This window comes from Macaca fascicularis, chromosome 5, assembly GCF_037993035.2.
Source record: "Macaca fascicularis isolate 582-1 chromosome 5, T2T-MFA8v1.1".
Lineage (NCBI taxonomy): Eukaryota > Metazoa > Chordata > Mammalia > Primates > Cercopithecidae > Macaca > Macaca fascicularis.
In genome coordinates this window covers 110955653-110979089 of record NC_088379.1, presented here as the reverse complement: position 1 = coordinate 110979089, position 23437 = coordinate 110955653, and the positions used below count along the sequence as shown (strand labels likewise).

General features: G+C 36.8%; 1 protein-coding gene across 9 annotated transcripts in view; it reads right to left on the bottom strand.

Moving 5' to 3' along the window:
- Nucleotides 1-23437, bottom strand: part of TET2 (tet methylcytosine dioxygenase 2) — a 132598-nt gene that overhangs the window by 23417 nt on the left and 85744 nt on the right. For 6 of the 9 annotated variants that reach the window (XM_045392713.2, XM_015450719.3, XM_005555595.4 and 3 more), the window contains 4 exons: nt 18807-22264; nt 14767-14857; nt 13260-13353; nt 12387-12595 (listed from right to left, as the gene is read on the bottom strand). In XM_045392713.2, the coding sequence (XP_045248648.2) occupies nt 12387-12595; nt 13260-13353; nt 14767-14857; nt 18807-22218 (3806 nt within the window). In that variant the 5' untranslated portion in view covers nt 22219-22264. The remainder of the gene's footprint in view (nt 1-12386; nt 12596-13259; nt 13354-14766; nt 14858-18806; nt 22265-23437) is intronic. The other 3 variants (XR_012434989.1, XR_012434990.1, XM_005555597.4) reach the window with 3 other exon arrangements.

The window sequence follows — 23437 nt, the reverse complement described above, 5'->3', positions numbered from 1 at the left end:
GGCAGTAGGATGACATAGAACCACAAGAAAAAGACTGTCAACCAATAATTCTGTATTTTGCAAAACTATCTTTCAGAAATGTATTATATAATAAATTAGGACATTCTCTGATAAATAAGAGTTTATTATTTTCAGGCATGTCCTATAAAAAATACTAAACGTGTACTTCAGGCTGAAAGTAAAGGACACTATACATTACCTCAAATCCACCTAAGAACTTAAAGAGCACCAGTAAAGATAATTACATAGGTAAATATGAAATCATATATGTATTTTTGTTTGTAACTATTTTTCTCATATTTGATTTAAATGACAATACCAATCTGATTTAAAAGACAAAACATAATCTGTGTTAATGGGCATAAAATATATAAAATGTAATTTGTAAAATAGCATAGAGTAAAAAGAGGGAATGGAGCTATATGGGAACAAAGTTTCCTTATACTGTAATGAAATTGGTATTACTTCAGACTAGCTTTTGTAAGTTGTAATCCCCAGGGAAATCACTAAGAAAATAACATCAAAAAATTTAGTAAAAGACAAGGGAGTTAAAACAGTACACTAGAAAATATCTACTGAATACAAAAAAAGATATAGACAAAATGGCAGACAAATCCTACCTTGTCAATAATTATATTAAATGTATATGAATGGTGAATTGAAAAATTAAAAGGCAGAGACTGGCAATATCGATTTTTAAAAAGATTTAACTATGTGATGTCTACAAGATATACACATTTTATAATAAAAAGTTCAAGCCATTAAAATGATGCAACAAATGTAAACATACATGTAATCAGCAACAGCGCACCAAAATACATAAAGCAAAAAACGGCAGAATTAAAGGAATTGATAGATAATTCACTAATCCACTTTCAATAATGGCTAAAAGTAGACAGAAGATTAAAAAGAAAACAAATTGTAAAAAACACTATAAATCAACTAGGTCTAACAGACATCTATAAAACATGCCACCCACCAACAGCCGAATATACACATTCTTCTCAAGTACACATGAAACATTCTCCAGGATGGACTGTATGACAGGTTATAAAACAAGTCTAAATAAATATAATGCTGAAAAAATTGTGCAAAGTGTGTTTTCTGATAAAATTATAAATGAATAATAAAAGCAAATTTGGGTAATAGGTAAAAATATACTCATATAAACAGAAATCAAAAAAATGACAGAAATCAGAAAATACCTCATTGTAAATGAAAACTCAACATACTCATATGTTATAGGATGGAGCTAAAGCTGAGCTAGAGAAATAGAAATTAGAAAATATCTTATTGTAAATGAAAACTCAACATACTCATATTTTATAGGATGGAGCTAAAGCTGAGCTGGAGAACAAACTTCTAGAAAAACACTACTAAAATTGACTCAAGAAGAAACAGAAAATCTGAATATACCTACAACAGGTTAAAAGATGTAATCAACACTACTTAGATCTGTCAGACAAATGAGGTCACAGGGAAAATCACTGCCCTCAAAACCAAAGAGACAGATGGATAAAAAGAATTACAACTTACCGGAGCAGAAACCTCTGTGGGAACCAGTGTTGGGGTAGGAAAACCTGAACTATAAGTGATGAATTGCTGGAGGTTCAGTGTGAACAACTCCAGAGGCATCCAGTCATAATAGGTTCCTCACAGTTCTGTGAGTTTTCTACATTCAAGAGCCAGATGACATTCTCACAATGAATACTAGAGAAAAATACCTTCATGCTTCCATAGGAGGAGGGGAAAAAAATTTTGGGAAATGACATATACCATTCTATTCTTCTTACAAAGTTCTGCCATCAGGCTAGGTGTCATGGCTCACGCTTGTAATCCCATCACTCTTTGGAGGTTGAGGCAGGCAGATTGCTTGCCAGGAGTTCAAGATCATACCGGGCAACAAAGGAAAACCCCGTCTCTAATAATAATAAAACATATTAGCCAGGCATGGTGGCATGTGCCTGTAGTCCGAGCTATTTGGGAGGCTGAGGTGGGTGAATCACTTGAGCCCAGGAGGTCGAGGCTGCAGTGAGCTGAGATCATGCCCCTGCACTCCAGCCTGGGCAACCAGAGTGAGACCCTGTCTCAAAAACAAAGGAAAATAAATATTATGAACAAATGTGCCCACACATTTAATAAGGTGAAATGGACCAATTCCTTGAAAGACACAACTACCAATATTTACACAAAATAATAATCTAAATAGGCCTCTATCTATGAAAGAAATTGAATCAGTAATAACTTTCCAAAAACAAAGTACCAGACCCAGATGGTTCATTCTGATTTCTACCAAAGTTTTAAGGAAGAAATTATATCAATTCTCCACAATCTCAAGACAGAAGCAGAGAAAATACTTCATAACTTATTCTATGAGACCAGCATTACCTTAATACCAACACCAACATCTTTACAAGATAACTACAGACTAATAGCAACCATGACCATGAATGCAAAAGTCCTTACCAAATGGCAAATCAAATCCAACAATATATATAAATAACGTATCACAACCATGTGGGATTTGCCCCAGGTATGTCAGCCTAGTTCAAAATTTGAAAATCAATTAATGTAATCTATTTCATTAATAAGTTTTTAAAAATCATATGGTAATATCAATAGGTGAAAAAAAAAAGTAGTTACAAAATCCAACACTGATTCATGATTTTCAAAAGCCTCTCAGTAAACTAGGAAAAGTAGGGAACTACCTGAACCTGATAAAGAATACCTACAAAACCATACAGCTAACATATTTAATGTTGATAAAATTGAAGACTTCCTGCTGAGATCAGGAACAAGGCAAGAATGTTGCCTCTCACCAGTGCTTTTCAACATCACACTGAAAATCCTAGATAATACATTAAGACAAGAAAATAAAAGGTATACAGATTAGAAAGAAGTTGTCTTGCAGATGACATGTTCACCTAGAAAATACAAAAGAATGACAAAAACAAAACCACCAAAACTGGATATAAAGTGATTATAACATGGTTGCAGGAAATAAGTTTAATATACAAAAGTTGATCACTTTTCTGCATACCAACAATGTACAAGCAGAATTTGAGATAAAAATACATTATCAGCACCCCCAAAATGAAATATTTATGTATAAATCTAATATGTACAAGGTCTATATGAGGAAAATGTAAAATTCTAATGAAGGATATCAAAGAAATAAAGAGATGTTCCATGTTCATAGATAGGAAGATGCGTTTTGTCAAGATGGCAGTATTTCTAACTCAATCTAGAAATGCAGTGCATTCTATCAAAATTCCCACAAGATTTTGAGGATATTGACAAACTAATTTTAAAGTTTATATTGAGAGGCAAAAGACCAATAATACATCACAGTATATACAGTCTTCTCAGACTGGTTTTTGTCACTTAGTAATAGGCAAAATAATAGTCAACTCAATACTGAAGGAGAAAAACAATGTCAGAGGACTGCCGCTACATGATTGTAAGATTTATTCTAAAGCTCAAGTTATCAAGATAGTGTGGCATTGGTGAAAGTCTAGACAAATATATCAATGGAAAAGAATAAAGAGTCCAGAAACAGACCACTTAATTTTAATCAACTGATCTTTGACAAAGTAGCAAAGGTAATATAATAAAGCAAAGATAGTCTTTAAGAAATGGTACGGGAACAACTGGACAACTCCATGCACATAGGTGAATCTATACATAGTCTTTATAGTTTTTGCAAAATTAATGCAAAATGGGTCATAGACCTAAATGTAAAATGTAAAACTATAAAACTCCTGGAAGATAATACAGAACATATAGATGACCTTGGGTTTGGTGTTGACTTTTTAGATACAATACCAAAAACATTATTCATGAATTAACCAATAACCTAGACTTCATTAAAATTAAAACTATGTGTTCTGCAAATGGCACTGTCAAGTGAATGAAAAAACAAGATACAGACTGAGAAAGTATATTTCTTACTGTCAATCAAGCTACCGTGCTCTGTGGTATTTACTCAAAGGAGTAATTGTCAAAACTTGGAAGCAACTAAGATGTCTTTCACTATGTGAATGGATAAATAAACTGTGATAAACTAGACAATGGAATATTATTCAATGCCAAAAAGAAATGAACTATCAAGACATGGTGGAAAGTTTAAAAGCTTATTACTAAGGGACAAAAAGCAGTCTGAAAAGGCTACATATACTGTATCATTCCAACTATATGACATTCTCAAATAGGCAAAATTATGGAGATAAAAAGATCATTGGTTGCTAAGGGTTAGTGGGGTGGGAGAGATAAATAGGTAGGGTACAGAGGACTTTTAAGGCAGTGAAATTACTCTGAATGACACTGTAATGGTGAATGAGTATCATTAGACATGGATCCAAATTCACAGAATACGTAACAACAAACGTGAACTCTAAACTATGAACTTTCAGTGATAATTGTTAATGCAGGTTCACTGATTGCAACAAATGTACCATTCTGGTAAAGGATGTTGATAATGAGGGAGGCTATGCACATATAGGGGCAGCATGTACTTGAGGAAGCTTTGTGCCTTTCATTCAATGTTGCTGTTACCCTAAAATTGCTTTAAAAATAATCTATTTTAAAAATGTTTAAAAATTCCCACAAAGGAAAGCCCACGGGTACAGAATTTCCTCAAACATTTAAAAAAAGAGTTAAACCAATCCTTTGTAAGCTCTTCCAAAAGATAGAGAAGGGAACACTGCCCAATGCATTTTGCGAACTCAGAATTACTGTGACACCAAAACCAAAGACATCACAAGGAAACTAAAGATCAATATACCTTATCAACAGAGATGCAAAAGTCCTCAATGAAAAACTAGCAAACTGACTCTAGCAATATATAAAAAGTAATACACACTGAGACCAAGTGGGATTTATTCCAGAAATATAATGTTAATCTAATGTATAAAAATGAATATAATACACCATATTAACAGAATAAAGGAGAAGAACCCATGATCATTTCATCAGGTATAGCCACAGCATTTGAGAAAAGTTCAACACCCTTTCATGATAAAATTATTCAACAAGCTAGCAACAGAAAGGAACTTCTGAACTTGACACAGTCTTTTTTTAAACAAAACCTACAACTAGTATCGTACCTAATGGTGAACAACTAAAAATTTCTTTCTAAAATGAGGAATAAGACAAGGATGTTTGCGGTTGTTAATTGTACCTGACATTTTCTGGAAGTTCTAACTGGGTAATCAGGCAAGGGAAAAAAAAAAAAAAAAAAAAAAAGGCCATCCAGATTGGAAGTGAAGAAATGAAACTATTTCTACTTGTAGATGACATAATCTTGTATGTAGCAAATCCTGAGGAATCTACCAAAAAAAAGTTAGTGCTAATAAGCTAGTTCAGCAAGTTGGTAGGATATAAGACCAATATATAAAAGTGAAATATATGACTATATATTATTGACAAAAAAATTGATTTTGCTATAGGATAAAAAAAAATACACAGAAAAAAATTTTAACAAAAGAAGTACAGGCCAGGTGTGGTGGCTCATGCCTGTAATCCCAGTACTTTGGGAGGCCAAGGCAGTCAGATCACTTGAGGCTAGGTGTTTGAGACCAGCCTGGCCAACATGGTGAAAGCCTGTCTCCACTAAAAATACAAAAAAATTAGCCAGGCATGGTGGCGCGCACCTGTAGTTTCAGTTACTTGGGAAGCTGAGGCAGGAGAATCACTTAAACCCACATGTGGAGGTTGCAGTGAACTGAGATGGCATCACTGCAATCTGGACTAGGCAGCAGAGGGAGGCTCTGTCTTAAAAAAAAAAAAAAAGTGCAGGACTTTGTGCATGTTTCATCCAAAACATTACTGAAAGAAATTTAAGAAAAAATGGGAAAATATCCTGTGTTCATAAATTGGAAGCATTAATGTTAAGATATCAATACTCTCCAAATTGACCTACAGATTCAACAGAACCCCAGTCAAAGTCCCAGAAGGGGGCTGGATGTGGTGGCTCACGCCTGTAATCCCAGCACTCTGAGAAGCCTAGGCGGGACGATGTCTTTAGCCCAGGAGTTCAAGACCAGCCTGGGTAATAGAGTAAGACTCTAGCTCTACAAAAAAAAAAAAAAAAAAAAAAAAAAAATCCAGAAGAGAAACGACAAACTCATCTTAAAATTCATATGGAAACACAAGAAACATGGTAGGCAAAAGTACAAAGTTGGAAGACTTACCTTTCTTGATTTTAAAATTTACTACAAAACTATAGGAATCAGCACAGTGTGGTACTGGCATAAGAAAAGTCACGCAGATTAAGAGAATTAAGAGTCCAGAAATAAACCCATACATCTTGGTCAATTAATTGAAAAAAAATAGTCTCTTCAACAAACGATGCTGAGAGAACTGGACAGCTACTTGCAAAGGAATGAAGTTGGACTCTTACCTCTCACCATCAAATTAACATTAATTAAAAATCTAAATATAAGATCTAAAGTTATACTCTGAGAAGAAAGCATAGGTGTAAATCTTTCAGATCTTGAATGAGGCAATGATTTCTTAAATATGACCCCAAAAGCACAAGCTACCAATTAATAAGAAATTGAGTTTCATCAAAATCAAACTAAAACTTTTGCACTTTAAGGACATTATCAAAGTGAAGAGACAACCTGTGGGATAGGAGAAAATATCTGCAAACCATGCATCTGACAAAGTTCGAGTATCAACATATATCATATTCTTACAACTCTAAAAATAACAATTAAAAACATACGTAGACTTTTCTCAAAAAAAAAAAAATACATGGTCAATACACACGTGAAAAGATGCCCAATATCAGCCATTAGGAAAGTGCAAATCAAAATCAAGAGATAAACTTCATACCCACTTGGATGGTTGTAATTAAAAAGACAATAACATTTTCTTGAGGATGTGGAGACACTGGAACCTTCATACATTGTTGGCAGAAATGTACAAGGATGCAGCTACTTTGGAAAATAGTTGGGCAGTTCTTCAAAAAGTTAAACATAGAGTTACCATATTACTAACAATGTCACTCCTAGGTGATATATCCCAACATAACTGAAAATACATTCACACAAAAACGTGTACACTGATGTTCATTGCAGCATAATTTATAATAGCCAAAAAGTGGAAATGATCCAAATGACAATTAACTAATAAATGGATGAAGAAAATGTGGCTGGGCACAGTGGCTCATGCCTGTAAGTCAGAGCACTTTGGGAGGCTAAGGTAGAAGGATCACTTGAGGCTGAGTTTGAGAGCAGCCTGTCCAACATGGTGAAACCCTGTCTCTACTAAAAATACAAAAATTAGCTGGATGTGGTGGCGCACACCTGTAATACCAACAACTTGGGGGCTAAGGCATGAGAATCGCTTGAACCTGGGAGATGGAGGTTGCAGTGAGCTAAGGTTGCACCACTGCACTCCAGCCTGGGCGACAAAGTGAGACTGTCTCAAAAAATGTGGTGTGAATAGATATATGGTCCAAAAAAGGTACTTTTTTTTTTTTTTTTTAATAAAATGAATGAGACTTGAAAACATTAAGGTACATGAAAGAAGCCAGACAGAAAGGCCAAATATATGATTTCACTAATACAAAATGTCCAGAATAGGCAAATCCAAAGAAACTGAATGTTTATTGGTGGTTGCCACTTAGAGGAAGGATGAAGGGGAGAAGGGGAAGTGACTGCCTAATAAATACAGGGTTTCCTTATGTGAATGATGGAAACGTTCTGAAACTAGGTAGAGGTGACATTTGCACAGTTTTGTGAATGTACTGAAACAACTGAATTGTATACTTTAAAAGGGTGAATTTTATGGTATGTGAATTGTATCTCAATCAGAAAAAAACATTGGAGAATAACTTAAAGGTGATTTTCTACATAAAGTGGCTACTAAAAGTTATTTTTATTTCGATAGGGGTCTTTCAAATATTGTTAGAATTAGCACATAACAGTCATTTTAATATGACTTGAAATTGGGCTCATGGTAAACAATATAAAGGGCAAATATTAAAATGTCATCTATATAACAGATTTCTGCAAGAATTCTTAATCTTTGATTTACTATTTGGACTTCTAATTGTAAAATATTTTTAAAGTAAAATTAGGTCAGTTATTCAAATGTATACAGCGTAGAAAAACTAGCAAAATAATTTGTATAACCAAATTTACACAACATCAAGAGAGAGAAAACTGTCAACTTGAAAACAAAATAATGGAAACAGGCAATGATTATCAACTGATGTGAAACTATCAGGTGAAAGTTTGACGAGGAACATAATGATTGATCAAGCTGACAATTAAACATGCTAAACACTATTAACATCACTAAAATGGGAACCAAGCAGACATTATGTGTCTCCTGATGTATATAAATAAGATGATTTTAGCACTACTTATGAAGTGTTTTTGCCAATGTATACTATACACGCACACATACTTATATTACTTAAAAATCAGCTGGGTGTGGTAGCTCATGCCTGTAATCCCAGCACTTTGGGAGGCCAAGGTGGGCAGATCACTTGAGGCCAGGAGTTTGAGACCAGCCTGGCCAACACGGCGAAACCCAGTCTCTATGAAAAGTACAAAAATTAGCTGCGCGAGGTGGCGCATGCTTGTAGTCCCAGCTACTCAGGAGGCTGAGGCACAAGAATAGCTTGAACCTGGAGGTGGAGGTTGCAGTGAGCTGAGATTGGGCTACTGCACTCCAGCCTAAGCGACAGAGCGAGAGCCTGTCTCAAAAAAAAAAAAAAAAAAAAAAAAAAAAAAAAAAAAAAAAAAAAGAAAAGAAAAGAAAGGAAAAGAAAAAGAACCAGTCAAACTACCAGTCCACAGAAGATACTGGGGAGAGAGGAATAGGTTAAACAAAAGAACCAAGATGAAATTGGCCAAATCCAAAATGTGGGGAATTTTACAGAGAAAAATCACAGTTTCTTTAAAAAAAAAAAATTCATAAAAAAAGGGGAAGGGCTATTATAAATAAAAAGAGGCTTGTGAATGATATAATTTATCTTCTAAATGGAGACAAGTTTACGACAGGAAGTTTTATTTAATAGTTATCCCAGACAATGGACAGGAACTGGGATCACACTACTCAGAAGTGTCAATCATGTGCAAGGGCTCTTTCTCAACATCATTTTTGTTTATGTGGGTGTTTTTTGAAATAGAATCTAATCAGATAATTTGAACAAAGACAGTCTAAATATTAAATGATAAAGTTTTTACCTGTTAGAAATATATCCTGAAGTGTTAACAGGTAAGATGATATGTTACCTGTCTTCTGCTTTCAAACACTAGTGGGAGGGGATGTGGGAAAAATATATGAAAAAATATTGATAAAATGTTGATAAATATTGATGCTGTGTGATGGGTCCATGGAATTCATTATATTGCACTTTTCCTTTTACGTTTGACAATTTTTATAATACAAAGTTCCTTGAAATGTTTAACATCACCCACCACGGCAGAAGGCATTTCTGGCTTTGATTTCCTTATGATGACAGATACACTCCCACAATTCTTACTTGCCAAAAAATTACTGGTTAGACTTAGTCATAAAATAGAAATCTCAAAGGGAAATCTTTAAAGAAGAAACAGCTGGTTTGGCTCAAAGAAAATGTAAAAATCAGTTTTTACTTTCCCACTGATAGATGCACTCAGAGTTCTTTTCTGAACTCACAGTGGGTGGTTTGGAGCATGTGGACACAGGGATTTGTAAGAACTCAGTGATGAGGTTCACATAGCTTTGAACATAAAACTGAGTCCGCAGGCCCAGTTTGAGATTATTCTCTGTCCTTGGCAAAAAGTTGTAATTTTCACTTCTGCCAGCCATAAAATAAAATCTATTTATGGGGTAGAAGAAACTTCAAAAGTTATTTCTGAGTAAACTCTGTATTGACATTGGATACATGTCTATTTTAATCATGTATTTAAGTATTAAAATTTTTTATTTTGGAGAACTGCTCTAAGTATGCATAAGCATAGTTTAAGCATTATCTAAATGACTATTCATCTTTACCTTGAAACTAGACAAAAAGCAAAAGTGTACAGCTGTGCTTTTACATTGTCTTCATATTTGAAGCATGTCTTTTAATAGTTTTGTACGTGCCTGACATTTAGAGCAGTTAAACTAACAAACTACAAGCTTTCTGAGACTCTGGTCCAACCATATTTCATGGTTTTCAAATGCAAAATAATAAAAGTTCTTCATGTAATTTTTTTATATGACAGATTCCATTTCAGGCATTGGCATTTACAAGAATTATGGAAAAGCTGGCCGGGCATGGTGGCCTACACCTGTAATTCCAGCACTTTGGGAGGCCAACGCACATGGATTACCTGAAGCCAGGAGTTCGAGATCAATCTGGCCAACATGGCGAAACCCTGTCTCTACTAAAAATACAAAAATGAGCTGGGAATGGTGGTGGGTGCCTGTAATCCTAGCTACTCGGGAGGCTGGGGCATGAGAATCTCCTGAACCTGGGAGGCAGAGGTTGCAGTGAACCGAGAAAAATATTAGAGATCTATGCTAATGAAAATTAAATTCATTACAATGAATGAAATATAGTTTCCAGGAAACTTCAATAAATTCAAACGTATTGCAATAGGACTATTCTTGAAAAGAAATTTTAAAACTATCATTTTCAGAAGAGGTTCTTCAGTGATTTAAAATTTCAAACCATCAAGTCTAAGAGATATTATGCTTTAAAGACAATGCAGTATTACCGAGTTCCTGAGAGAAATGCTATTACCAGTATGAGCCCAAGTTGCCTTAATTTTTATTTGTTTTTCTAATTAAAGGCACCTAACTACATTTTCTAAAATTTTTCTTCAGAAAGAGCAAGAGGAATCAGGGTAGATTAAAAAAATATTTTAGGCTGGGCATGGTGGCTCATGCCTGTAATCCCAGCACTCTGGGAGGCCAAGGCATGTGGATCACCTGAGGTCAGGAGTTCCAGACCAGCCTGACCAACATGGAGAAACCGTGTCTCTACTAAAAATACAAAATTAGCTGGGCATCGTAGCGCATGCCTGTAATCCCAGCTACTCGTGAGGCTAAGGCAGAATTGCTTGAACCTGGGAGGTGGAGGTTGCAGTGAGCCCGGATAGCGCCATTGCACTCCAGCCTGGGTGACAAAGCGAAACTCCGTCTTAAAAAAGAAAAAAAAATTTATGCTTAAAGTAGTCCATCATAAGTTTATAAGTTACATGTTATGAATCAGCAATTTCTACTTTCCAATTAATCATTTGTAAAAGTGGTCAGGTATACACCATAAATTTTTGGATAATTATCATAGAAAGTCAAGTCACACTTTCATATAGAAAGAGTAACTTTTCTAAAGAGATTATTTATAGTTGATTTGTCTCCCCACAACCCTGAGAGAGAAACTGTGTTAAGATAAATTTAGTAAAACCATGCTAGTTAGAGTTTTAAACAGCAAAGGACAAATTTGGCTAGTTGTTGCAATGAGCAATATGAGCATTTCTTATAAGTTCAGCAAATGATTCTATAGTTTGGTGGATGCAGAGAAAACAAGACTAAAGGAAATAGTGCAAAATTAAAATTATTTTAAAACCAATTGTGAGCAAAATAACTTGTAAGATTTCTGTGTAGCACCATGAACATTCATATATTCTTTTAGTGTTATACAGGATTATCAACACAGTAGAGGAATATTAAAAATCAAACTTTTTCCAAGTGAAGGTTTAGACTTCGAGCAAAGTGGACGGTGTTGAAAACAAAACAGTAGCAACTGGATGCACTAAATATATTTAAGCGCATACTCTTGCAGTTCTATTCTAAATTCTTATATTCCTGGAAAATAATATATATCCATACCCAGTAATTTCCTGATGATTTAGCAGCAGTAAAAGTGGAAGCAGTTTTGATTACTATTGTGGAAACAATGAATAGTTTGAATGAAAGTAAAAATCCGTTCTATTTCTACAGAACTTCTAAGGCACTGTATTCTGTTTTTGCTACATACATATGGAAGGTATTTGACCTGCGAATCCCAAAGTTTCTTATTAGACTTACTTTCTGTTTCAGATACTGCAACATGGAAGTGGAGTCAATACATACTAATATAGTGGCCAGGCACACAGGAGCTGTCACTTGTAGCATGTGAGCACATAAATAATTTCAAGCTTATGGTATAACTGAGGCCATGTGGGTACAGACACTCTGCTCCTAGTTAGAGGCTAAACTGTCTGTACAATTCAGGTAATGAAATCATCTCAAGTTATTCACATTAGCAAATACAACTTCTTATCCCATGACTGCCAAACAGGCATTTTGATCCTCATTTTATAAATGTAAAAGTGCGTGTTGAACTCTTCCTTCCAACCAAAGACTGGGCTTTCCTATCAGTGGCCGCAAAGAGGGTAGAGGCCTTGGGCTTCACTTACTCTTCATTCAAGGCACACCGGCGATTGGTGAGCGTGCCGTATTTCCTCAGCGTCTCGGTAAGCTCCGAGTAGAGTTTGTCAGCCAGAGACAGCGGGATTCCTTCCCACACCAGGATGAGAATCACAATCACTGCAGCCTCACAGGTGTGGCCAGCTCGCTCCCGCACCAAACACAGTAGCTTCTCTTCACTGCTGCTTCTGCGAACCACCTGTGCAGATCACCATTCCATCCCAAACACCCCCCACCCCAACCAAAACAAAACAAGGGTCACTTGCAGCAGATAAGGGCACTTATGTATGTATATTTTATCATGTCTAGGTCACAATTAGGGCAACATTTATCACCATGTGCAATTTGCCTTTTGCTGCCCATCTATAAAAAGTGGGCTTTGACCCTGGTATCAGAACAAGGAGAGATGCAAAACTATTCCTTAATGTTTAGCAACTGTAACAATGTTTATAGTTATACTATACCCAGTACAGTGGGGACAATTAAATGCTACCTGCATTAAAACCAGAGCCAGATGAAAGATATGTAAGTCTTAGTTCAAGGTTTTCACAAATGACAATGTAAAGATTAATTGAAGGTATTTAAAAGATTAAGGACCACTTCACATTCTAAGAAGGATTATACATTTAGCAGGCACTAGAATGGACCTCCTCCTCATCACTAAATTCTTTCAATTAAATACAGTTTGTTGATTTTAGAATTAATCTGCCTCTTCTTAAGAGATAACACATGATAAAAAATACAGGTAATATTCTTTTTAATTGGCATGGGTCTTTGATCTGGGTAACCCAATTCTCAGGGTTAGATTTACAAATCAAAATGCCCAAGATTTAAGACCAAAGGCTTTATTAAGTCACACTTACCCACTTAGCAATAGGACATCCCTGAGAACTTTTGCCTTCTTTACCAGTATAGATGACTCTTTCAATCCTAATAGCTTTACCCTTCTGTCCAAACCTTAAAGAAACCCACAGAAACACACACACATACAATTAGCAAATAAATTCAAGAGGCAATCAAAATATTTGAACATTTGAGCATAACTTTATTCTATGACCACATCCTGAGAAATGAACGGTTTATTATTTTTTTTAAAACAGGTCGCCAAGCAAACTGGATAATAGTTTTTAAGCCTTGTTTTACCTCAGTATCAAAATATACTGATAATTGTAATGAACTGTTTTGTAAATTACATGTGGGTGAAAATAATGGGAAAGTTCATTTCTATATAAAATTTCACAAAGCACAAAATTCAAGTTAGTTTGCCAAGTTCAGTCTTCTAAAACATAGACTATTTTTTCCCTTACTAAATTTAGCTATTTTAAAACTTGGGGAGTCATAACAGATTTTAGTTAGAACTGTTCCTCCAAGAATGTCTCACAATTTAGAAAAGGAGGCTGGCAAATAATTAGTATCCAGCCATATTGAAAATATAGAATAGTCCTGGAAATAGACTATATCTTCCCTTATGACCAAAGCACCATCTACTGCTTGTTTAAAAAACAAAACAAAAGAAAAACCAAAAAAAAAAAAGGCACTTAGGGAAATTCACTATTTCTGCCAGGCCACTAGATGATTATTTAGTGAACTTCTACATGCTAATTTAGAAATGAATAATCTGGAAATGGAGCAAGAATGATACTGAATATGTCCTTGCTGCCCCGATGTATCCTAAGTACTTTAATAATAATACTGCCTACCTCTTAATGAAAAGGCACCCTAGAAGAAGAACAGCTCAGAGCTGTATAAATTTATATGAAAGGCCCTCTCTGCATTATCTCGCTCATAAGAGTCTTCTACATGCAGGAGTAAAGGCAAGTACTTGTATACCTGTGATTGATAGTGGAAAAAAAAAAAAAAAGGCAGCTGTAAATAGTATGTTTCTCTTTCTATTCAACATATCACACTTGCTCTCTTTTTATGGTAAAAGAAAACTTAGAGATAAGTACTCATTTGCAACACTAGGTGAATTTAATTCAGTGGTTCCTTTCTTACACCACACTTTACCATTCTTTCCGCTTTGACACTTTATTATCAGGTGGGAAAGCCAGAGTGGGACCTCTCGTTGGAGCCTGTGCCAGTACCTTGTAGCTGGCAGCCTTGCTGGCCGATTCCTGTTCATGCCTGGGTTTTCTGGCATCCATCGCAAAGTGGGCAGCCTGTGCCAGCTAGCAGACTATTAGTCCTGTCAAATATTGTGACTCTCTGGTGAATAGCACAGTGTGTAGTGTTGGCAACCCTAGAATAGCTAAGCCTACTAATAATTACTCAATTTGCAATTGTTTACTGCTTTGTGTGTGAAGGCTGGAAAAATTCTGACATATACAAAAGGATAAACGTTAATCTGCCCTGTGCCTTTGCGTTAATTACCTTTCTTCCATGATTTCTCTAATAGCTGCCACATTAGGACCTGCTCCTAGATGGGTATAAAAAGGACCTTCATCTTTTTCAATAATTTGCTCTGTTGAGATAATAGAAGATTATTATTTTAGACCTCAATTATACTAAATATAAAGGCTACATCCACAAAGCTTAACCCCCAACTACACATTAAGGGCTCTAAAAGTGACTTTAAAAATTTTTTTTCTTTAAAATGAGTAAATTGATGGACTGATCTATTAGAAAATGTGCCACATAATTAAGTATATGTACATGCTGGTTGTTGGATAAAAATATATTACATTTCAGATATGGGATAAAAAATTATTTTGAACCAAATAAATGAAACTAAACAAAGAATACAGTGAGGGAATTAGAATGTATTATATGTAGTATCAATTACAATCCAATTTTTTGAGCTGAAAAAAAAAAAAACATTTAAAGCTAACTGGAAGCCTACCTGTTACTTGGATTTTAAAATATTAAAAATAAAATTTCCTGCTCTATCCCACCCTCAGAATATTGCTTGGTTTACTGTCAAAGATACCCCTTTTTCCCCTTACTTCCCCACAACATTTAATTACTGTTTTGCAAATAAGAATAGTCAATCCAGACCCATATTAGTATGTACTTTACAACAATTTATGATGAGATAAAATCCTGGAGAGTCAGGCAAAAGGAAGGGGCTGTTGCAAAACAACAAAGAGGGAAAGGTGGGAAGATAGGGTTGGGTGATAAGAGAAGAGTGAAGACGATTACAACTTACCAAATATTATCTATGAGATGTGTGGTGTTTTAGCCCAGTGAGGCAATTTAATAACCACACGCAAAGAGGGACAGTAGGAGTCCTCCCTCCATCCTCCTACACAGTGTGGGGTATCTCATTGCAAGAGGGAAAACATGGCACGGGTAGGCCATTAGCCACACTAATTTAACATTTGTGTTTTCAAATGTCTTTTACTAAATCTATGCTGCGTAGCTGTAATTAAGATCTTCATCTCTACCCATGTATATATCTACATCCATCAGCAAAAATATTTCACTATTCCTACAGACCTATTATATATCCTGAATTTTAACAAAAAGCTTTTTTAAAAAAAATACAGGCATACCTCGTTTTACTGTGCTTTGCTCTTTTGTGCGTTGCAGTTACTGTGACTTTTACAAATTGAAGGTTTGTGGCAATCCCAACATGTTAACTATGTCTATCAGTGTCACGTTTTCAACAGCATGTGCTCACTTCATGTCTCTGTATCACATTTTGGTAATTCTCACAGTATTTTAAACTTTATTATTATATATGTTATGGTGATGTGTGATCAGTGATCTTCGATGTTACTATTCTAATTTTTGGGGGGTGCCACAAACCGTACCCATAATCTGATAAATGTGTGCATTCTGCCTGCTCTATCAACTGGCCATTCCCCTGGCTCTCTCCTTCTCCCTGGGCCTCTCTATTCCCTAAAACACAACAATAGTGAAATTAGGCCAATTAATAACCCTACAGTGGCCTCTAAGTGTTCCAGTGAAAGGAAGAGTTGTATGTCTGTCACTTTAAATCAAAAGCTGGATATGATTGAGCTAGTGAGGAAGGCATGTCAAAAGCCAAGACAGGCTGAAAGCTAGGCCTTGCATGCCAGTTAGCCAAGTTGTGAATGTAAAGGAAACGTTCTTGAAGGAAATTACCCCAGTGAACACATGAAAGGTAGGAAAGCAAAACAGCTTTACTGCTGATATGGAGAGCGCTGTAGTGGTCTGGATAGAAGATCACGCTAGCCACAACCTTCCTTAAGTCAAAGCAAGGCCCTGACTCCTTTCGGTTCTATGAAGAGAATGAGGAAGCTGCAGAAGAAAAGTTGGAAGCTAGCAGAAGTTGGTTTATGAAGTTTAAGAAAAGCAGCTATCTCTATAACATAAAAGGACACAGTGAGGCAGCAAGTGCTGAAGTAGAAGCTGCAGCAAGTTATGCAGAAGATCTGTCTAAGATCACTGATGAAGGTGGCTCTACCAAACAGCCTACTATTGAAAGAAGATGCCATCTAAGACATTCATAGATAGAAGTCAATGCCTTGCTTCAAAGGACAGGCTGACTCTCTTGTTACAGGCTAATACAGCTGATGATTTTAAGTTGAAGCCCATACTCATTTACCATTCTCAAAATTCCAAGGCCCTTTAGAATTATGCTAAGTCTACTCTGCTTATGTAAAGTAATGGAACAAAGAAGTCTGGACGATAACACATCTGTTTACAACATAGTTTACTGAATATTTTAAGTCCAGTGTTGAGACTTACTGCTAAAAAAACAAAAACAAAAACCTCCTTTCAAAATATTACTGCTCAAGGCACCTAGTCACCCAAGAGCTCTGATGGAGATGCACAAGGAGATCAATGCTGTTTTCATGCCTGTTAATACAACATTCTTTCTGCAGCCTATGGATTAAGGAGTATTTTTGACTTTCAAGTCTTATCATTTAAGAAATATATTGTTAGTCTACAGCTGTCAAGATAGTCTTCTGATGGACTGGGGCAAAGTACATTGAAAGCCTTCTGGAAAGGTATCACCATTTTAGAAGTTATTAAGAACATTCATAATTCATGGGAGGGGGTCAATATATCTACATTAACAGGAGTTTAGAAGTTGATTCCAACCCTCATGGATTACTTTGAGGAGTTCAAGACTTCAATGGAGGCGGTCACTGCAGATGAGGGAGATGTAGCAAGAGAACCAGAATTAGAAGTAGAGCCTGAAGATGTGGCTGAGTTACTGCAATGTCATGAAAAAACTTGAAAGGATAAGAAGTTGCTACTTATGGGTGAACAAAGAATGTCTGAGATGGAATATAGTGCCAGTGAAGATGCTGTAAACTCTTCTGAAATGACCACAAAGGATTTAGAATATTATAAAAACTTAGTTGATAAAGCAGCAGCACAGTTTGAGAGGACTGAGTCCAATTTTCAAAGAAATTCTGCTACAGGCAAAATGCTATCAAACAGCACTGCATGCTACAGAGAAATCTTTTGTGAATGGAAAACTCAATTGATATGGCATTTCATTGTTGTCTTATTTTAAGAAATTGCCACACACACAGCTGTCCCAGCAACCTTCAGCAACTACCACCATGATCAGTCCACAACGATCAATATTGAAGCAAGACCCTCCACCAGCAAAAAGATTAGCACTCACTAAAGGCCCAGATGATTGTTGGCATTTTTTAACAATAAATTATTTTTTAAATTAAAGTATATATTTTTTAGACACAATGCTATTGCACACTTAGTATATTACAGTGTAGTATATAAATAACTTTTATATACAGTGAGAAACCAAAGAGTCCTTACAACTTGCTTTATTGTAATATTCACTTTATTGTGGTATGGAGCCAAACCCACAATATCTCTGAGGTATGCCTGTATCATATTTTTTAATCAAAAAGTTGAAATTTTAGAGAAACTGGAATCAAAATGAATATAAATCACAACATTCCAAATGTATAAACGGAGAAAAGGCAACTTTAGGAGCACTAAGAGTGTCAGCATTATAATTTCCTCCAACTCAGGAAGACTGAAGATAGTAATTTCCCTATTAACCAGAAATCTTGTGAAACTAATATATTTTACCTTGAATTAAAAAATACTTAAAGTTCCCACATTAGACTGCATATGGTATTTTTTCATTTTAATAGATTATTTTTTCTGCCTAGCTGTCTCTCCAGGAGATAATATACAAAGAGCTAAATAGATGAACTGATCTAAAACAGATACATCCAAATTTTAGAGGGTCTGAATAGAAGGAAAAATAAACATGCACGATTATTTAATTCTTTTGGAAAAACTGCATGTAAGTGAAATTCTCTTTCACAAGACACAAGCATCAGTAACTTGACAAAAAATGTAAGCTTCGGATTTTTATGAGCCTTTACAAATTGCTGCCAGATTCAAGATTTAAAAAAAGAAGGAAAATCCCATATCTGAAGATAAATTTGCTAATTCTGGATAAACACCATGTGTCTCAGTACATTTCTGGCACTTACCTACACATCTGCATGACGGGAAATCATACTGAGTCTTGACAGGTGTATCCAATAAATTTTTTATAGGAGTATCTAGTAATTTGGAAGGTGACTCTATAAAATTATTGAGAACAGAACCAGCTGTTCTTTTGGTTGGTGTCTTTTCTGAAGAAGTTGCTTGCTGCTCTAAAGCTGGGGTGTGGCTATCAAGTTCTGCAGCAGTGGTTTGTCTAGTCAAAACTGTGACTGGCCCTGACATTTCAACTTTTACTTGCTTCTGTGATTTGAGAGTAAGAGCCTTATGGTCAAATAATGACTTGGCCTGAAACTGCTTCAGATGCTGCTCCATGGTCTCAATGATGCTCTTTTGCTGCACATTATCACAGCTTGGAGGTGGATTCTCTTGCTTAGTTACCTTTTTCCATGTTTTGTTTTCTGGTGGTGCTGTGTGCATACAGGCATGTGGCATGGATCCAGGTTCCACCTTAATTGGCCTGTGCATCTGACTATGGCAAGACTCACTTTGGGGTTGCTGTGTTTGCTGCTGTTCTTGCTTGTGTAAGAGATGCCACCTTAGAGCAGCATGCTTTTGAATGTCCTTCTGGGGAGGGGTCTGAGTGTGACTTCCTCCCTGGTCAGGCACAGGAAAAACATTTGCTTGGTTATGTATCAAGTACCTTTGCTGAGCAAGTTGCGCAGCTTGTTGACCAGACATATCTTGGTTTCTACTTTTATATCCCTGTAGAACTGAAGCTTGTTGTGACTTCTGCTCCTGTTCTTGAAAGCACCTGTGAAGAAGATCTTGCTTTGGGATCACATTATTTGGAAAATATTGCATGTGATGCAAATTTTGGGTCTTGTTTCCTGCAAAAAGTTCAGGATGTATAGTCTGTTCTTTATTCTCTGAAACTAAGTGTGTATTGTTTGAACAAGAAACCTGTATTTTGCATGCACTTGATTTTACGGTCTGACTATAAGGGGAATTTCTACTATTCATATTCTGTACTTCCTCCAGTCTCATTTGGACATTATGGGTCTGGAACTCACTTGATTTTGAATACTGATTTTCACCATGAAAACATTCTTCCACTTTAATCTGGCCAAAGAATGATCCTTCTCTTTGCTGATCATTGTTGCTTTGGGGGTGAGGAAAAGTCTGGAGTATTTCTTCTTTATTCTTCATTTGTAATTTTTGCTGCTGTTGCTGGTTTTGAGGGAGATGTGAATTCTGGGATGGTTGTGTTTGTGCTGCCTGTTTATGAGGCTTATGTTGCAAAAGGTGTGAGTTTGAAAATGGCTCAGTCTCTGAAGCCTGTTGATTCAAGTGCTGTTTCAACACTGGGGACATAAGTTTTTCAGTTTGGGAATCTGCTCTTTGTTGAAAATGAAATCTAGTGCCACACAGGGACTGCACATAAGCTTTGGGTAAATGGTTTGTTTTGGAGAAGTGCACCTGGTGTGAGGGTTTTTGGAACTGGAGATGTTGGTCCACTGCACCTTGGGACTGCCCTTGATTCATTTCAGCTTGGTACATTTGTGACTTGTGCTCCAGCTGTGTTGTTTTCTGGGTGTAAGCTTGCCTTGGGAGCCCCCCAAGCATGTTGGAATTTCCAGTGTATTGTTTGGAGGTCATTTGATTGGAGAGATTGGATTGATACTGAAGAACTGATGGCAGTGATGCCTCATTACGTTTTAGATGGGATTCTGCTTGGTGAAAATGAGGGGCCTTCAATTCAATCCATCCTGGTTTCAGATAGTGCTGTGTTGGGGGCACAAGATCTCGTGTTTGTTCCTTGTCTCGACCCTTCAGAATCTCTTGCTCTTTGTTTCTCATCAACTGCTGGCAGTTGTCCTGTTGTTGTCCAATGCTACCAAAAATTGGTGTGTTATGCTTGAGGTGTTCTGACATTGGTCTTGTTTTCTCAGAACACAATGGAACAGTCATTGTCCCTGCAGTCTGTATGTCATTCCTGTTCACACAATTATTCTGAGGCCTTTCAGAAAGCATCGGAGAAGGGCTGCATACATGTGTAGATGGATTAGGACTCTGGGAAGGTGGTGCCTCAGGTTTACCCTCTGTTTTCACTTCCCTTAAAAGTGTTGTGTTACTTTGGTTGGGGTAGTGGTGGTGTTCTTCTAAAACTCCACCATTCAGAGTGCTTTTTCCTTTTGAAGGAAGCTGAGGAACCTGTGAAAGAGGAGGAGGGGGAGAAAGAAGCAGTTGTGATGGTGGTGGTGGTGGTGTGGTAGTGGCAGAAAAGGAATCTTTAGTGAACACTGAGCTTTGCTTGAAGTAAGCACCATTCATTTCATTTTGCTTTAAATACCGTACAGAGCTGCCACCAGGAGCTTGCAAATTGCTGCTGGAACCTGAACAGAATTCTTCACCAGATGCTAGCTTTGTGGTTCCTTGGATGTTATTTTCTGCAGGAGATGGGCATATCTCAAAAACTGATTTTTGTTGTTGTAGTTGTTCTGGTTTCTGAAAGGGACAGGTATCGAGCATTGCAGCTGGTTTACTGGCATTATCAGCATCATCAGCATCACAGGCCTCAGTCACCACTGCAGCTGGCTTTGGAGGCAGCTCAGAGTTAGAGGTCTGTGCGGAATTGATCTGCCCTGAGGTATGCGATGGGTGAGTGATCTCACAGGACAACTCATTAGTAGCCTGACTGTTAATGGCATTTATGTGAGATGTGGTTTTCTGCACCGCAATGGAAACACAATCTGGATAATATTGAGACAGTGTTTTTTCCAGGAGTTCACCATGTGTGTGTTCCATGGAAGAGGCAGAAACTGTAGCACCATTAGGCATTAGCACTGCCTTGTTTTTAAGTAATACAATGTTCTTGTCACGGTAATTAGCACTTTTCCCCTCCTGCTCATTCAGAATCTGAAGTTCTGGATTTTCAGGCCCACTGCAGTTATGTGTTGAAAAACTGGTGAAATCTTTAACCGCATTTTCTTGGGCTACAGAGCTCACAGATTCTTTCTTATCACTCAAATCGGAGACATTTGGTTGACTGCTTTCACCTGGATTTCTTTCTTGGCTTACCCCGAAGTTACATCTTTCTCCATTAGCCTTTTGGTCTTGTTTCAATTTCTTGATCTGAAGGAGCCCAGAGAGAGAAGGTTCACTAACTGTGCGTTTTATTCCTCCATTTTGCAAACACTTGGAATACCCTCTACTTTCTTGTATAAAGTCAGGACTCACACGACTATTCTGGCTTCCCTTCATATGGGGTATTCCATAATAACTTTTGAAAGACTGCCACTTGGTGTCTCCATTTACTTCTGGATGAGTTCTCTCAGGCACTGGGCTTCCATTCTGGAGCTTTGTAGCCAGAGGTTCTGTCTGGCAAATGGGAGGTGATGGTATCAGGAATGGACTTAGTCTGTTGCCCTCAACATGGTTGGTTCTATCCTGTTCCATCAGGCTTGCTTCGGGGCCATCCACAAGGCTGCCCTCTAGTTGAATTCTAAAGAGCATGGAAACAAAAATTAAAATGTGTTTATATAAATATATATATATATATAAAATACTAATATATCTTAAGGAATAATTGTGCATAAATATTAGAATACCTAGACATAGCAAACTGATATTTATTTTCATGTTTCATAGTGACAACTGACAGCTACTCAGGAAATAACCATTCTTGTCTACCCAGCAACTCTCAAATATTTATGGTCATGGAGAACAAGGGTGATCAAAATTACCAGCTAATGTGGGAAGTTCATAGTCTTAGTTGTTAGCATCAATTTCATTCCCCAATAATTTTTTGCCAAAATGCTAAAAATAATTGAAAAATACCAACTTTTCTTTTCTCTAGCACTTCATTTATCTAATCACTTGCTAAGTTCTATCAACTCTACTTCCTATATATTCCTTTAATCATCTTGACTGCTACTTCATAGCTCAGATCTTCTCTTTATCACTGTGCCTCCTGATCTACTGCAGTTTTTTTTTTTTTTTTTTTTTTTTTTTGAGACGGAGTCTTACTCTGCCACACAGGCTGAAGTGCAGTGGCATGATCTTGGCTCACTGCAACCTCCGCCTCCCAGGTTCAAGCGATTCTCCTGCCTCAGCCTCCCAAGTAGCTGGGATTACAGGTGCTTGCCACCATGCCCAGCTAATTTTTGTATTTTTAGTAGAGACGGGGTTTCACCATGTTGGCCAGGCTGGTCTTGAACTCCTGACCTCAGGTGATCTGCCCGCCTTGGTCTCCCAAAGTGCTGGGATTACAGGCGTGAGCCACTGCACCCCACCTGCAGTAGCTTTTTAAAAGGGTTCTCCTCCCCTAGCCCCGTCTGCCCTTCCCCTCCAGCCCTTTAAGGTTCCCTTTAATTTGTTATCAGAAGGAATGTTCTAAAATGCAAATCTGATGTCATATTCTCTTTAACACACTGGCTTCAACTTGCCTGCATGGTTCTCAAACTATTTCATCCAAATACACCTAACAGATAAGGCACACTCCCTTCAGTGTTATCAATATTCCAGGTGACAGAATAGGGGTGATGAAAAGTGTAGTTTATGAAAAACCCTTTCTAGGTGATTCTATGTTTTCCTCTACAGGGGCTAGCTGCCCAAATCTTTTGAGAATTTCGGTTTAATTTAAATGTTTTCTTCCCCCCGCATACAGGCTGTTTTT